Source organism: Blastocystis sp. subtype 4, assembly GCF_000743755.1.
Source record: "Blastocystis sp. subtype 4 strain WR1 chromosome Unknown seqid_0020, whole genome shotgun sequence".
In the NCBI taxonomy this organism is placed as follows: domain Eukaryota; class Bigyra; order Opalinata; family Blastocystidae; genus Blastocystis; species Blastocystis sp. subtype 4.
Window position 1 is genome coordinate 47,778 of NW_014569527.1, and position 16,648 is coordinate 64,425.

Sequence of the window (16,648 nt, forward strand, 5' to 3'; positions counted from 1 at the left end):
ACCTTAAATAAGCTCGAATAGCTCAGCTGGTTAGAGCGTCGTGCTAATAACGCGAAGGTCTGGGGTTCGATCCCCCGTTTGAGCATTTTTCTTTCCATTATTTTCCCCATTTCTCCTTTTTTTTCCACTTTTTCCTTCTTCATAGATATTATTTTATTTACGCAAAAACTAGAATGGTGAGAGAAGTCGTTGAATGTGTGCCCAATTTCAGGTAGCTGTCTTTGTTGGGAGTTGATTCTTAGTGAGGGACGTGATGAGAAGGTTATTCAGGCTATTGCTGATGCCATGCGTAATACTCGTAAATGAGGCATTGTTTGAGCTCATTGGTTTAGCTGGATGTACTGTTCTCGATGTTGATCCTGGCAAATCTACAAATAGAACCGTGTATACCTTCGTGGGAGATAAGAAGAGCGTTGTTGAGGGTGCTCTGAATGCTTGCCGCGTTGCTTGGGATCTTATCGATATGACAAAGCAGCATGGAGAGCATCCCAGAATGGGAGCTTGCGATGTGTGCCCCTTCATTCCAATTAGCGTTAGCGTTTGGTTTTTAGTTTACATCTAGGGAGTGACGATGGATGACTGTGTGGAGTGTTCACGTGAGTTCGCTCGTCGTGTCTCAGAGGAACTTGGAATCCCTGTGTTTATGTACGAGTATGCTGAGACTAAGGGAGCTTATCGTCATTTGCTTCCTCAGATCCGTGAAGGTGAGTATGAGAAGCTCGCTGAGCGTATCGTGAAGCCAGAATGGGAGCCTGATTTTGGTCCTGCTAGTAAACGATTGGATATGAATGACACACAGAGTTCGTACCTCGTTGGGGAGCTACTGTAGCTGGAGCTCGTAAGCTGCTGGTTGCTTTCAATATTAACGTGTTGGTAAGGTTTGTATCTCCATTTTCATGAACAGGGTACCAAGCAACAGGCCCATCGTATTGCTCTCAATGTGCGTACTGCTGGTCGTGGTCCTAAGGAGCCTGGTCGTCTGAAGGAACTGAAGGCTATCGGATGGTATGTGGAGGATTACGGTATTGCACAAATCAGCTGTAATTTGACTGACTATAATGTGACCAACATGCATACAGTCTACGAAGAATGTGAGAAGGATGCTCGTGAGCTAAATGTATCTCTCTGTGGTGGTGAGATCGTTGGTCTGGTGAATTTGGAGAGTATTCTTCAAGTTGCTGACTACTATATTCAGAAGGAGAATCTCTTCATTCTTGAAGAGCGTCAGAAGGTCATGTTGGTGATTCAACGTCTTGGACTCAATTCTGTGTCTCATTTTGATCCTGAGAAGCGCATCATTGACTATATTGTAAGAGAGAAGCCTAATGAGCCTTTGGCTTCACTTTCTGTTCGTAACTTTGTTGAGGTGTTGGGTTCACGCACTGCTGCTCCTGGTGGTGGTTCCGCTTCCTCTCTTGTCTCCTCGATGGGTGTTGGATGTAGGTGTGAAGAAGTTGACTGATTTCATAGTGGGAGCCATGGTTGGTTGGATGACGTACGGTATTCGTAAATTCGAGAAGTTAGATATGCAGATGCGTGTACTGATCAAGAATCTTGATGCCATTATGAACGTATAACCGCGGGAATGTTATTACGAATAGGAAATGATTCCAATGATTGATCGTGATACGAATGCTTTTAACGGTTATATGGAAGCTATGGCCTTGCCAAAGAAGACACCTGAAGAGATTGCTATTCGTGATGCTGCTATGTTAGCTGGATTGAAGACTGCAATTCATGTGCCTTTGGAAGGAATGCGTACTGCATTCAAAGCTTGGCCTTTCATGATCGAAATGGCTAAGATTGGGAACATTAAGTCAATGAGTGATTTGCAAGTGGGAGCTAAGTGTTTGGAGACTGGTATCTGGGGATGCTACCAGAATGTGATGATTAACATGGAGACCATCACGGATGAGGCTTTTGTAAAGGAGACTGTTACTGAGGCTGAAATGATGGTCGAAAAGAGTAAGGAGTATTTGGAGGAGGTGTTGACCATTCTGAAACAGCGTAAGGATGCTGGAGAGAAGTAAAGTTTCTAATGTGTTTCATTGACAAACAAGTCACAACAATTCTACATAGGAAGCAGGGAACCACCCTCTGTGACCATTCTCATTATATCCTTCTAACCATTCATCTACTACTTCTGTGATGGTGATGATGTCACCCACATGTAATTCCAAAAGACCCTCTTCAGCCTCTGTGTATTCATAAATAGCACGCACTTGTTGTCGCTCTCCACCTGGCATCTGAATGTATGTTAAAGGTACGAACCCCTCACGTCCATCAGCAGTTCGAATCTTCATCCACTCACCTCCGTCTTGAAGGGCCGTTACCCACTCTCCTTTTGTTACTGACACTTCCTCAGATGATCTGGCTTCAAAGTCAAACAATACGAGACACTGAATGTCTTTTGATGGTACTGTCTGCACCATCGAATCCATCGCCTCCTCCAAATCCTTTTCCAGTACATCCTCCAGTGACTCTTCTCTCTGAGTCGATGGCTCTACCTCACTCGGTTTCGATTTTTCCTCTTCGATTGACTCCAACAACTCGTCTACGTTAAGATTCTCAAGAATTGACTCCATTTCAAAAACAGTTTTCCTACCAAGTGTCACAGATCCTAATGTCGCTCCAGGTTCAATAATCACCTCAGGTGACGGCTCTCGATCTGGTGCTTCATTCTCCTTTGGAGCCTCAGAGGAAGGGAGTTTTTCTGATTGGGGATTGGAGACGGTTTGATCGGGTTGTATGAATACTGATTGAATAGGTTCTGCATCAATCAGTTTCACGGAAGAAGCAGACCCATCGTCAACTGTGACAAATGCTGATTTGGGTAAGGCGTGAGGAAACAACACAGGTTCTTCCGTAGATTCTGAATCCTCAAATACTGTGGATTGACGTGGAGTTCGAGATGGACGCGATTTCGGTAATGGTAAAGTGGGTTTGATTTCTGTGGGATTCTGAGATTGTGTTGGGTTGGACTCCTGATCATGAATATCATGTTCGCAATAGAACGACTAATGGGAAGCAATGCAATGAACTCATACTATCTTAACCTCTTCAACTTCTTTCTCGATCTCTTCAGCAGTTCTTCGAGTACTGCCTACAACTGCAGAAGGTTGAGCATTTCGGATGCTGTTTTCATCAACTTCGAGAGAAACTTCCTTCTAATGATTACATTGGATACTGACAAAAACAGTTTCAAGTCTCTGCTGACGTTTTAAAATCGCATCTAATTCTGGATCGCGTTTGAATTCAAAACGACGTTCTTGAGATTCCGATTTCGGCTCTTTTGGTGCTTCTCCTTTCTATGTTCAATCCCTTCAACAAAATGTACAAATACTTGTTCTTTCTTACGAAGGAGAGTATCTAATTCTGGATCTCGTTTGAATTCAAATCGTTTCTCTCCTGATTGAGTCTACTTATCATTCGACAAATCTATCCTCACACTTGAGATCGTGGCTTGATTCTCTCCTACCCCATCTCTTGCACTACTTCCTATTGTAAGATAATTTACTTCATTCTATGGATCAAAGCGACACATTGTATCCACTGAAGCAATCTTCTCTTTTCGCTTAAGCAATTCGTCTAACTCTGGATCTCGTTTAATTGTCTACTATTGAAGCAGAAACCGTAAACCTACTCCTGATTTCACAGTAGCATATGCAATGTCTTCTGAATTCTATCCTATTACAAATTATATGCAAACTCTCATACACGTGATGGTGTAATATCCTCGAAAGGGACGAATCGAGTCTGTTTCTTTCTACTGATTAACTTGAAGGTAAATCCATCACACTTCAACGTAAGGAAGTGGTACAAATCCTTCCTACCCATAAAGAAACACCTGATCAACTACTCTTCCATCACATGATGCCCATAACCATTCGCCGTGATCCTCTAGAACATCTACTGTCATTCCTTTAACAACTGTTAATCCATCATCGACTTGGGTGCCATCAAAATCAAACAAAACCTTTTCACAATCATCTATTCACACCAACAAGTACTGTGGCAGTGTCTGGCATATCGTAAAACGAACCTGCGTGAAGAAAACAAGTCTTAAGGGAAAACGGTTCAAGAAGTGGAACCGCGGGAATTTCAACTCTCTAGCGGCTTTCATTGAATAAACACAAAAGATAAATGACGGCTTATAGTACAGGATACGAACTCTCAATCTGGTTCTTCAGAAACCACTTGCGAAGAGATTCCGAGGAGATCGAATAGGTCGTAGAAGTCAATCGTCCTTTTCCTCCAACTACAAATGTCGATTTCATGTCTTTTGAATATTGAATTGGTGGGTACAAATCAGATTGAAGCAATTTCTCCAAGGATTGTTCCTTTTCTTGATTTCGATCCATTTTGATAAAGATTCGACTCTTTTTCAATGAGCTATACAAGTGTGGGTAATTAAAGAATAGAACCATGACTTGCATTCGTAAAATGGACGAATCCACACGAGAAACATCCATAACTATTCCTAATGAAGATAAACAATGAATTACAAAATGTGTTTCGGTCCGGATCAAACACACGTCGATCAATCCCGAATTCTTTATCATAGGAAGATATTGCCGATGCACCATAATAAAGTTGATCCAAATACAGCTTTGTTTGTAACTGTTGTCGCCTATGCCTAATACATCCATTCTTGTTAAAACTTGACAGGATCCTGTAGTGCTCTTTCTTTGACCATCTCTCGATATTTTTCCCTCCACATCTTCCCTGTATCACACAATCTAGCGATCGTAAAGTACACATCCTGTGTCATAACAATTCCCTCCTTCTCTGTCTTTAGATACAATTCAATCGCCTTTTCAGGTTGCCCTGTCTGCTTGTAACATTCAATTAGGGATGAAATAGTCACAGCACTTCGTAGAATGGTTTGTGTCGGAGATGCAGAAGTATGCTGTAAACACCAGTCATAAAGTTCGATTCCCTCCTTGAAGTATTTCCCATCTACCAATCCCGTCAACAGAGATGACAGAACAATAGGATTCCAGAGACGCTGACTTGGCCATGTCTGAATAATGGATTTCGCTTTTTCCAGCTCTTTTACAGCAAATAAGGTACTTACTTGCTGAGCTGAGGATGATGTCAGCACTCATGAATTACCTTCGAGAATTGGGTTCTTATATTCATAAGCAGACGAAGTGCTGTAAATACTGGTAGCAAGTGGATCTGGAGCAACGATATTGGATAGAAGAGTTATGATCCGGATGTTCTTCTCAATGGATGCTGCCTTCATAATTAGTTCTGCTGAAGATTTCACCACCGTTACATTCCCGAGAAGATACAATACATCAGTAAGATCAATCAGATTGGTATAGTGTTTCTTTTGGAATAGGTGACGAATCAACATTTCCAATTCCTTTTCGTCATCAACGCAATCCAAACTCACTTCATTAGACAAAAGCTCACCTGACTCCAGGAATTTGATGATCTTTTCTTTGTACTATGCATTACCCACTTATTCCAACAATATACACGGCCATGATTCTCGTCATATCGAAGAACCACTCGGATAAGCTTTTGCTTAGATTCCTCCTGCCAATTGATTTTAGTTCTCATAACATCCTTGTCTTCTAGCTGGGGAACTCTATCTTTCAAATCACTCTTTCATCTCCACATTTGTTGTCGCTTTCCTTCAACATTACTATCAGAGAGTTTTTTGTTCTGACTGGTAACGAATGAACGCTCAAATAGACGATGTCTCGTGAAAGCTCTTGTTCTTCCTAGAACTCCGACCGTAGCAACAAGAACTCGTTCGGATCGAAGTAACATACCAAATCCCAACTGTGAGATATAACAAACACAGTATTGAAATTCCTTAAAGAAACTTTCCATCTTATCATATGGATAAATCGACGTTCCATGACCATCTGACCACTGCACACTTATTCCATAATTGCCTTCATAGTCAATACTCGTTGGAACTACATCTGCTGGTACATCCTCCTCCTTCAACAGCTTCTTTCCAGTAAATTCATCAACACACTTTGAACATCCACATCGCATACGCAGTGATGTGAAGGAAGACATTCAAATCTTATTCAGACAAAGGATATAATCTCGAGGTTTCATTTTGATCTCTTCAGCAGAGGTGGGAGAGATCTTCCGAAGAACTATGCCATCTTCCTTCTTAAATGAAACCTCATAGTTTGTGCCTGGAATGTAACGACGACGCACCATATCTGCAATTAGCTTCAAATTACGAAATAACAAAAATAGTACCGATTCTGCAATCATTGAGAATTTGTCAGATATAGGAGACTCTGGATGTGAACAGACGACAGGAAGCTCATCTGACTTGGACAATGACAGATCGATAGGTAATGTGAACTTGTTAGGAATAGCAAATTTCGTTGACAAAGCATCCAGATTAGTGGTCCCGAAAGGATAATAGGTTTCTCCATGTTTACAAGTGAAGCTAGACATGTTCTCCACCAATGCATTCACAGGAACTTTCAGCTTGGAGAACATTCGGATCCCTTTCTCTGTATCTGCTACTGACAGAATCTGAGGTGTAGTGACAATGACTGATCCTGACAATGAGAGCTTCTGACAGAGGGATAACTGAACATCGCCTGTACCAGGAGGGAGATCCAGAATCAAAAAATCCAGATCACCCCAGAGAGTGTTGTTGAGAATCTGCTCGACAATACTCATCACCATTGGTCCACGCATTATATTACTGCTAGTTGTGCTGGACATCCACCCAAATGACATACAAAGTAATTCGTGGAGTTTGAAGGGAAGCCACGTAGATTCATTGTAAGCAAGAACTAAATATGATTGAGAATGAGTAATAGTACTTTGGTCTTTTTCGTGATGCAGAAGAATGGGAAGTGAGGGACCGAAAATGTCGCAATCGAGAATGCCAACACGACCTCCTAATTGATGGAGTCTACAATTTAGACCGACTTTCTAGAATACGCAAAGGCCAAATTTACGGCAATTGTAGACTTTCCTACACCTCCTTTACAACTTGAGACGGCAATAATGTTGCTAACATGTTTAAGATTATCAATCTTGTTATGACGGTCAGTTACCATTGCAGAAGGACGCTGGGATTTGGGACTAATATTCACTTCCATCGGATTCAACCAAGCTAGAGAACGGAGAGCTTCATGACATGCCATAGAAAGCTAACCATAATGAAAGGAGAACAAAGAGTACTTCATCATACTTGGGATAGGCATTAGAAATCATTTCGATATTAAACGATACTCCTCTTTCTGTAGGTTTGATGTTTTTAACCCAGTTTAGTTTCTTCAGAGGTAAATTGGTATAGGGTTCAATAACCTAGTAATCACTTTTTAAATAGTAAGCTCATACACTGTTAAGAACGTTGCGTATCTCTTCAACTCGTTGAGCCTCTACCATGGGATTAAGAGTAGAAAACCGGGAAGCGAGAACTCTCACAAAGGAAGACGACGTTGCTCCAATTCTAAGAGATGATAGCATACTTGAGATGAGATATTGATAGTCGAAGAATTCCCGTTTTCTGTGATAGGAACTAGAATGTGGGATCCCACCTATCAAGATAATAATTGTACATTGTGTGGCCCGGTCCTGAACCTGCCATTTTAAGTAGATCCAAGTGAATGAGTGAGGAGAATTCGTGGGTTGACTTTTCCAATGCATCTCCTTGGGAGGAAAGTATTACTCAATTGGAGGAAATCCTTGTTAATTTCCAAATTGGATTTCGATTGCCTTGTACTCGTCCTTCTCTCTTCTTAACAAGTTAGCTTCCGACAATGAAATTGATACTGTAAAAGAGTTGTACATGTTCGACGGATTACAATATTGTGTCAAGTACTGTTTTTCATCGTTTTCCAATGTTCTCAATGACGGTACGAGTTTTTTTGCATCGAATTTTAATGTGTAGAGAATGTCTATTGGCCTTCGTATATGAATGAGATGATGAAAACAGATCATCCTGATATATCAGATGAAATCGACATATTCCATTCATTTGGGATTTCTGAATTTATATTTATCCAATTAGTAGACTTCTTCATTGTGTTTGAGAATAGGAGAGTTCGGATCTTCGTAGATATGTTGATTTGAATCGACCAAAGCAACTGCTCTCGACTGCTATCATTGCACAGCGTCATCTTGAGCTTTCTCTTCCTGTCTTCGTCGAAGTCGTTTCCTTTTTTTGCATTTTATTTAGGGACCTCCTGATTCGTATCCCATTCTAGGTGCTTATTATGCACCTCAGGGATTGTATTCCTGTTCTACCACATTCCAAACGGAGCAATTTTCATCTACTCCTTCTTTTTGTGAATCGCTTCATTCCTTTGTCGACTGGTTCTGTGAGAAAACACGATGTACTCAGGATTCGCTCCTGGTTCGTCGTAGCTATGATTGGACATGGTTTCCATCTTCTTCATGGAGAAATCGAACTTATTCGAAAGAAGAACTGCAATCAGAGTATCCTGTTCTCTTCATGCTTCAGGGGTTCTCTTCGGTTCCTATGTGGGGTCCTTCTCACAACCCCCTGCTTTCTATGCATGTTTCTATTCGAATGCCCATTTCATCCATGGTTTTCCCAGTTTTCAGTATTCACCCCTAGACGGAGTTCCGCGGTTTTGATCCACTTTTGGCGGACCGCTTTATTGTGAAATCAGAGCTAGGGGAATTGGTTCGATTGCCCCTATGCAGTATGTGGACATCTCTGTGTCACTGCTGGAGTGAAGCAAAGAAAGAAGGAGAGAAACACATTTTGTACAATGCTGGACAACGCTTCTACAACCAATTAGTGAGTAATGAAGCCAATGGCAATAATTGTGATGATTTTTGGAATTCCTAATTTCTAGCTAATTCTCACAGAGTGTTTTCTTCAATGATGGATATGTTGACGGGTGTATGACTAGGTATCCTTGATGATCAATAGACTCATGCAATCAGTACAGAAGCAATTGTAGATGCTGTGAAGTATGTCTTTACAAAGCGTATTCAAGTGTGTGAAGACAAGTTAGTGACCAATTTTACACGCAGCAAGTTTGTTCCTGAAGCATATTTAGAATCTATTCCCAATGAAACTCCTGATGATGAAACTCCCGATGATGAAACTCATCCCATTCTATTACCAAAACGAATCATTAGAATTCCTATTCATGATCGTGTGTATCATTACATCTGTGAGTGCTATAAGCCAGTTGTCAGTCGTAGTGCCTCGAGCTACTGGTTCATATCACATCGAGCGAGCAGTGTTGACTCCATCTGATAGTGATACTGTGAGTCATTCATCTCCTATCAATAGTCTTGTTACTCTACTAAGTCTTCGATGTGGTGAGATAGTGAGTGAACGTAAGATTGAGATGAGTAATGATGAGACAGGTCCAGTAGAAACCTTATCATTATTTTGGTATCTGTTTGTTTCGGTTGTTGAGTATCATTACGAACAATTGAAATTGTTACCCCATATGGGATGCATACTTGATCACAAAGATAGCATTTGTGTGAATCGACCACCTCTTCCTTCATTTCAATATACTTTACTGCATCAAAAACTAACGATGTTGAATTGTTGTATTGAAGAGAGAGCGAATAATTCAAGATACATTACTGATGACGAATCTCTTGGATATGAAGAGTGTTCATCTGATAGTGAGGTAACGTACTTTTCAGATTCTGAAGATGAATCTGAAGTAATAGAAACAGATCAGGTGAGTTCAGTAGAGAGAGAGGAAACTGACTCAAATGAGAAGGAAGAGGACTATGTGAAACCAGAAGGAAGAGGGATTTTGAATTGGAGTGGTTGGTTTCTGGCAGGAACCGATATTCCTTGCTTTATTCCTATCACTAAGGATAAAAACATTCTCACAGTTATCATTAGTTGGATCCTTCACCTCTAGGAGGATGAGTTTCGGAAGCAACAAGAACTGCTGGCACAAGCTGGATCCTCTGTGAATTCAATTCGTGATGTCTTTGTGGATACAGTGATTGATGATATTCAAGCTTTCAAAGCAGCAAATCCTCAAGCTCGATTTGAAGACTTTGTGCGTTGGCATTCACCTCGTGACTGGAGTCCATCTGATTCTTCTCGTTTCTCTTTCTCTTCTTCTCTCAGGTCTAGCTTATGGTGAACTCTCTGCACGTATGCGAGGAGATAATCCTCTTCATGTTCTCTTCAATCAATCCGTTCCTTTGGCTGCTTCTCATCAGAAACGTCTTTTCAATGCTACTGTGGAGGGTGAGATTGTTCTCGATTATTTGCGCACGCTCTCACCTCTCTCTGTAATGAATCAGATTCTGCTTCCTTTTCTGGGAGCCTCTTGCTATATCCTTGAACACATCGATCCGCAAACCAATACAATTCCCACGGTAATTCGATCATTGTCGAAATTGAAGACTGCAGTTCATGATTTATCATTACTCTTGGATGGTGATGGCGAATTGAACATGGACTCATTGAATCTCTGTGAAGAAAGAATGCAAGAGGCTGAAGCTGTTGCCACGAAGGCTTCTGCCTTGCTGGGTGTGACAGGAGGAGATGTGAAATTGACTGAGGCACTATTGGAGAATGGTTATTGTGTTGATCTGAGTGAGTCGTTGCAGTCTAGTCGTGATTCCATTGTGCGGTTGATAAGTGAGCGATTGGAGCAATCACAGTCTGATGCTAGTGAATATGAAGTATGGTCGAGAAGCCGATGTAGTGCTGAGGATGCGTCGCTGGATGCGTTTGTGGAGCCTTTAGGAAACAAGGCGTAAGCATGAAGGATGAGCATTAAGAGTAGGGTTGTAAAAAAGGATTCGAAGAAGACAACAGTGTCAACTGCGATAAGTGCATGTGATATTTTGAGTTTGTGAGGGTGTTTGTTAGATCACAGAATTTTAGAACTTGCCTTTTCTTTTCATCAAATTCGACAGTAGTTGCTGTTTTACTGATTCTGTTTGGATATATGTCGTATAAGCAAGTGAATTCACTCGCTTTGTCTGTTTCTCGGTATCAAAGCTTTGACCGGGTGGCACGTTATATGTTTTATCTCCAGAAGCTTGGAAATCAACAAAGATCTCAGTTTTGGAGGGATTTGTCTGTCGGATTTGAATAAAGTGGATCAAACATAGATTTCTGATGGTATTCATGTAGAAGATGTCACTTTCAAAACATTAAACCCAGATTCATATTTCCAGCGTTTATCATCTCTAGCAGACAATTCGTACTTATTTGATACGTCAACAACGGTAATTGCCTCCTATAAAGAGAATTCTCTTGTTCTCTGTTTGGACTTCTCGTCAAGTATGCACGAGTTAGATGATACAACTGGAAATACGTATATTGAAGATATGTTAATGAATTTGGAAAACACGATAAGTCATTTGTTTCGTCCTTGGACAAATCCAACGAAAGATGTTGATTTGAGTATGGATTTCAAGTCTCGTTATTGTGTCAAGGCAGTTCGACTCACTGTGTTACTATTTGGAGAACATTTCACAAATTGTGTTCTTTTTGATCATGAGGTAACTCTTTCGACTGTAAAGGAAACAGCTGCTTATATTATCAATTTAATTGAAACGAACCCATCTGTAACACATCCACATCCTGAACCAACAGAAGCATCGATTCCACTTCTTCATTCTACGCTTCATTTTCCTCTTTCTTCTTCTTCATCTGTATCATTGGCTTCCATCTCACCTCATCCACTGGATCCACCTGAACTAATAAGGGAGATAGATTTGTTGACTGAGGTGGTACGACAGTCTCTCTATTTATTTCAACAAATCACTGCTGACACCGTAAAATCAATCCTGATTGTTAGTCGATGTCAGTTGGATGTGAATACGAAAAGCTTTCAAAGCTTATTATTGTTGCTGATTCAACGAGACATTTGTTTGTGGTGTCTTCCACTTCTTAACACTTCATCACGATCCTGCTTGCACACAGATGATTGTACTGAGATGCAAGTTCTTTGCCGAATCACAGGAGGAGAATGTGTATATGAAACTGTTTGCATTCACGAGGGTTATCACTCTGTAGACATTGTCATCTCATATCTTCCTTCGTTCGGTTGATACTAATCAGTCTATCATTTCTACTCTTCCTTTCACAATCTCTGCTAGCCATGCTTGTGATTCTAATGATCTCCATCACATACATGTATCATGTCAGAAATACATTGGATACGTTGAGAGTTTTGTTGAAATATGTCTTCGGGAAGGATTCCTCGTTGAGAAGGTGTGTCTTCTCCAAGGTCGACTCTTCACTGCTACTCTTCTTCTTCCTCTCTCATTCACTCTTCATTTGAAACTAATTGTTCATACGGTGAGTCTTTGAATGAGTCCTCATATGTAGTCTGAATGGGTTACATTGAAACAGCAAACCTTTTTCACAGAGATGAATGTGATTCATTCTTCGTATTCTTCTCATTATATCACTTCCGCAATCCAACTTGCTTGGCATATTCACAATCATTTCAATAGTCTATTCTCTCTTAACCCTCCTCCTGATGCACTGATGGATTGTGTGTTAGTTACATCAGGTTTCGAGTCTACAGTCATTCAATCATACTGTCTCTCATTCCTAGTCTCTTTGTTTCGATATCTTCGTTCATCCATTCATTGGTACAACTGTCAATGCTCAAGACAAACAGAACAGTCTGGACTCATGGTTAGCACCATGTCAACTAATTACGGTATCTCGTCTAACAACATGGATTAGTGTATACTTAGTGATCAAGTCATTCCTTTGTAGAACACATTTCAATTCCTTGGCTATCAATCATACCATCGTTCTGTTCAACATGCTCAGCCAACGAATCCACTCTTCATATGTGAACAACAAACTCATTCGTTTCTTCTTCAACCTTATATCAAATCGAACCAACTGATCATTCATTGCACTCTTCAACTCATTCGATGGGAAGGAAGTATCTCTTCTGAGGAGATCCAATATCTCTTACGAGATGAGATCACTAGACTCACATCTGACTATCAGAATCAGAGAGTCTTTCAGAAGGATCTCACTCTTCAAATCATATTTCCTTCATTACGACTGAATCTCACACACCAGTCCAATTTATTTTCAAATCTGACACAAAAACTGGAAAATTCTGACACTTGTCAAAATAACCCCATACTTTGTCCATGTGTTCCTGCTGCCCACTTTTGTTGGGAATCCTATGAGATTCATCGCCATCCAGTTAACGCCTATTTTATTCTCCATTCCATCTTATCGTCACATATTCTGGATTGGTTACAATTGAATCATTTCCAGTTGTATCGCTGTTCAGAGACAGGAGATGGAACTCAAGCCTATTTGACAAGCACCAGAAATACTGGTCGTCAATTGGTACTTCGCTATTCCCGCGGTTCTGAACAACATACACTTGAAGTGTTGTATCAACCATTCATCTCAACACTCCTTCAGCCTCCAATAACTCCATTATCCACTCTTCTGGAATGTTCTCAAAGGAAGAGGAATCGAATGACCATTCCTGAGACTGAAGAGAAGGTATTATTGCATGTGTATTTGGAGCAAATGTCAACTGAACTCCAACTGAATTCAGTTCTGTTTGATTTGTTATCTCGTCTGTTCAACTCAGTTCTGACACATCAGGTGTCTTCTTCAACCATCACAAACTCAACACTGTTCATTCATCTCATTCTTTTCATTTTTAGAGAGCAAGAAGTTGTTAGGATTCTCCTACAGCGGTGTATTCATTCAACACAGCATTTCTACGCATTCTTACCTGTCTTGCCCACAAGTCATTCACACACATGTCCTTTGCTTTCTAATAAATTTTCGGTACCATTTGTCCATTCAAAATCGGATTCCATTAGTATGCAAGCTAATTCCTATCTGTTCTCAATCATTCAATTCAATCTATCAATTCGATTTTTCACTCTTCCTGATAGTATGTTGCATCATCTTCACACAATCGCTTCGGAGAATGTCGATTACGCATTCATTAACCATTCTCAAGCCTTTTTCACTATATGTGATTCTCGAGGTAACTCACTCACATCTCGAGAAACAGAGTTCTCTCTGTATCTCCTCTTCCTTCACGATTTTTCGTCTCAATCTTCAATGCGTGATTGATGATTGAATCACTCACTTATAGCTGGACAATCTTTTATCACAATCGATTCATTCCTTGCATCTCCTTCCTTCTTCTCTGTATCTGCCATTACAAATGCTCAAGATATCCGAGAAAAAGGAACAATTCCACAAGAAGTCCAGATTTCTGATCTATTCAAATCATGCTTTCTCTACACAGTGTACCATTCAATCAGGAATGATTATCCCGTGAATTCATCTGAACTCCAACGCTTTCTGACATCTGATAGCTGTTCCTCAGGTACCATTCAAGTTGATTTGTCTCCACTTCTGCGAGTTCTGCCTGTTCTGACATCAGATGAAATTGAGTCATTTGATGACACACTTGTAGCCATGATCGATAGTATGAATTGTTTGATGTTCAAGGAATGGTTGGTCGTGCGATGTGATTCATTTCCAACCTTTATTCGCATGGATATCGTTCATTCAAAACGAAGTGGAACTTCGAACGAAGTAGGTTGTTTTTCTGGAATTCCACAAATAGTGTAAGAATCAAGTATTCTCTCTAATGAACACTCCATGTTCATTCTGTTCATTGCTGGCTCCTTGTGTAAGCAATCACTGTGTCCGTCTTTCATTTCGTCTTACATTCTTCTGTCCCCGAGAGCATCTCCAGCTTCCTGTTCACAGCTCCAGCACAGATCGAAAGCGTGATGATATGATGGATGTACGCTTTTCGATCAGCAGTAGTCGTCATAAGAGTGTCTATGACTCGATTCGCAGTATTCTCACAGAGGATCAGCCTCTTACTGTTGTCAAGCAGTTGACCAACATTGTGACAGCCTGTGTTGCTGAACAAACTGTTCTTATTCTCGAAGAATCTCTCCTCTCCCATCTATCGAATCTCAAACTGGTTTTTCAACTCCTCTCGGATCTGAATGTCGGTCATTCAGTTCGACGTGTTGATGTCATCTCCAATTTCAGTCTCGTAAGTCAGACGTTTTATCTGATAAATAGACACCTCGTATTCTGGAAGTATTTAACCATTCGTTTGCTATGGATTGTTCATCTCAGTCAGAACGGTCGACACTGGGAAATAGATCCTTCTTGCGAATTGGACCATACTATCTTTATATCAAACCCCGAACACATTCATCAATGAAACTCCCATCTCATGAATATCCACATAGCTTGAAACGAGCAAAGGCAGGAACATCCTCACCTGAAGAACGAGATAAACGGTTATTTGAGAATTTTGGTCTAGCGCAGTATGAGTTACCATTCATCTGCATTGTTTACAAGGTTGCTGGAAAGAACACATTTACCATTATCCTTCATGACTATCAAGGACAACTGAACAAACAATATGAGAATGATGATGCATTGAAAACACAATTCTTAAACAGTTTCCAGTCTTCAACTGTTCCTACGCCTGTAAGTGATCCTATGAGTGATATTCCTTTTAATGAAGGATTGGATAATGAAGTACCCAGTTTGGATATTCCCTCCAATGAAACTCCCACAAGAGATGAAACTGTCATTCATGAAGATGGTCAGTTGGAAGGTACATTGAGTGATGATGCTCAATGGAAGTCCATCATGTTGTCACATCATTTAGGTCTCATTCAAAATCAGTTGGAGCTTAATTTATTTGAAGCAAAGAATCAGTGTAGAATGATCACCATATTGGAAACACGAGAAATGGAGAGAGTTGCCTTAGTTGATAACACTCGATGTGATAGGCTGAATGTGATACTCATTGGTAGATCAGACAATTCGCTTTCATCTTCATCTTCATTCATTGTACGCAGATCAGTACTATCTTCCTTTCCCATTGCTTCAAACGTTATATGAGACTCTTCTATGGGTTTCTGAAGCAAATGTGAAGGCTTTGCTGTCTGGTCTTCGAGCTGATTTTATTGACTCTCTAGTCAGACAGCCACAAGCCTTCATAGATACTGTGAATCCTGATTTCAATGTATTGTTTATCAGTCTCTCTGGATTGGAGTGTTCACTTCTGGTTCTTACTGTCGTTCAGGCTGGCCATGGAGGCTATGAATCTAATTGTGACTGTACACACATTAAAGGAAGGAATACGAAGGCTTGGCTATTGAAAGCACAGGTCTGGGGATGGAATGGGATTCAGGAAGGATGCTGTGATTTTGCTGTTCATCTCATTCATCAACATGTTCTACAATGCAAATTAGAGAGTCTGAAAGAAGCATATCAGATCTGTTTGGAGGATTCTCATCAATCCTTCATCACTCCATCAGCAGATGTGGTTGAGTGGGTCCATCAGTTCAAGTGTGATCGAAATGAAGATTCGAAAGTGAAGTTGGATGCAATCTGTTCTCTTGACGTGTTTTTCTCATTCTTCTTCCAATCACTCATCCAATGGAGATTTGTGCCAATTTACCAAGAACCGACTAAGAAGCTGTCTGAGACATTCCCCACTCGGAATATCAACTGTGTTCATTGTCCTCGTTGTGATGGTCGACCTGGTATCAAACCACTTCATATTGACAATGGCTTTGAGTTTGCCATTCTAAATGGTTCATCATCTCTTCTCTCCTTCTTACGAGTTGACTTGGTCCAAGAACAGAAATCCACTCATAGAGAAGTCATTACTTCAATTTTGGC

The 16,648-nt window shown here is 40.6% G+C and overlaps 6 protein-coding genes across 6 annotated transcripts; 2 read left to right on the plus strand and 4 right to left on the minus strand.

Moving 5' to 3' along the window:
* Nucleotides 1-173: 173 nt before the first annotated feature.
* JH06_2634 (formimidoyltetrahydrofolate cyclodeaminase) lies at nt 174-2,030 on the plus strand (the record flags this gene model as incomplete). Its single annotated transcript, XM_014674019.1, has 8 exons — nt 174-211; nt 243-298; nt 333-532; nt 563-770; nt 800-873; nt 905-1,439; nt 1,471-1,571; nt 1,602-2,030. 8 exons carry the CDS (start codon nt 174-176, stop codon nt 2,028-2,030), a joined length of 1,641 nt encoding a protein of 546 aa, XP_014529505.1.
* A 30-nt stretch (nt 2,031-2,060) lies between these two features.
* JH06_2635 (hypothetical protein) lies at nt 2,061-3,837 on the minus strand (the record flags this gene model as incomplete). Its single annotated transcript, XM_014674020.1, has 8 exons — nt 2,061-3,017; nt 3,048-3,167; nt 3,198-3,308; nt 3,344-3,418; nt 3,449-3,523; nt 3,554-3,613; nt 3,644-3,682; nt 3,718-3,837. The coding sequence occupies 8 exons, from the start codon at nt 3,835-3,837 to the stop codon at nt 2,061-2,063; spliced, it is 1,557 nt and encodes a 518-aa protein (XP_014529506.1).
* Nucleotides 3,838-4,654: 817 nt separating this feature from the next.
* Nucleotides 4,655-5,021, minus strand: JH06_2636 (hypothetical protein; the record flags this gene model as incomplete). The annotated part of the gene is made up of 2 exons (XM_014674021.1): nt 4,655-4,942; nt 4,977-5,021. 2 exons carry the CDS (start codon nt 5,019-5,021, stop codon nt 4,655-4,657), a joined length of 333 nt encoding a protein of 110 aa, XP_014529507.1.
* An 83-nt stretch (nt 5,022-5,104) lies between these two features.
* JH06_2637 (hypothetical protein) lies at nt 5,105-6,042 on the minus strand (the record flags this gene model as incomplete). Its single annotated transcript, XM_014674022.1, has 3 exons — nt 5,105-5,455; nt 5,488-5,599; nt 5,630-6,042. The coding sequence occupies 3 exons, from the start codon at nt 6,040-6,042 to the stop codon at nt 5,105-5,107; spliced, it is 876 nt and encodes a 291-aa protein (XP_014529508.1).
* JH06_2638 (P-loop containing nucleoside triphosphate hydrolase containing-domain protein) lies at nt 6,043-7,467 on the minus strand (the record flags this gene model as incomplete). Its single annotated transcript, XM_014674023.1, is given in 6 exon segments — nt 6,043-6,204; nt 6,235-6,785; nt 6,816-6,907; nt 6,925-7,148; nt 7,180-7,305; nt 7,339-7,467. 6 exon segments carry the CDS (start codon nt 7,465-7,467, stop codon nt 6,043-6,045), a joined length of 1,284 nt encoding a protein of 427 aa, XP_014529509.1.
* A 2,112-nt stretch (nt 7,468-9,579) lies between these two features.
* JH06_2639 (Rab3 GTPase-activating protein) lies at nt 9,580-10,722 on the plus strand (the record flags this gene model as incomplete). The annotated part of the gene is made up of 4 exons (XM_014674024.1): nt 9,580-9,604; nt 9,667-9,836; nt 9,867-10,038; nt 10,088-10,722. 4 exons carry the CDS (start codon nt 9,580-9,582, stop codon nt 10,720-10,722), a joined length of 1,002 nt encoding a protein of 333 aa, XP_014529510.1.
* Nucleotides 10,723-16,648: the final 5,926 nt, after the last annotated feature.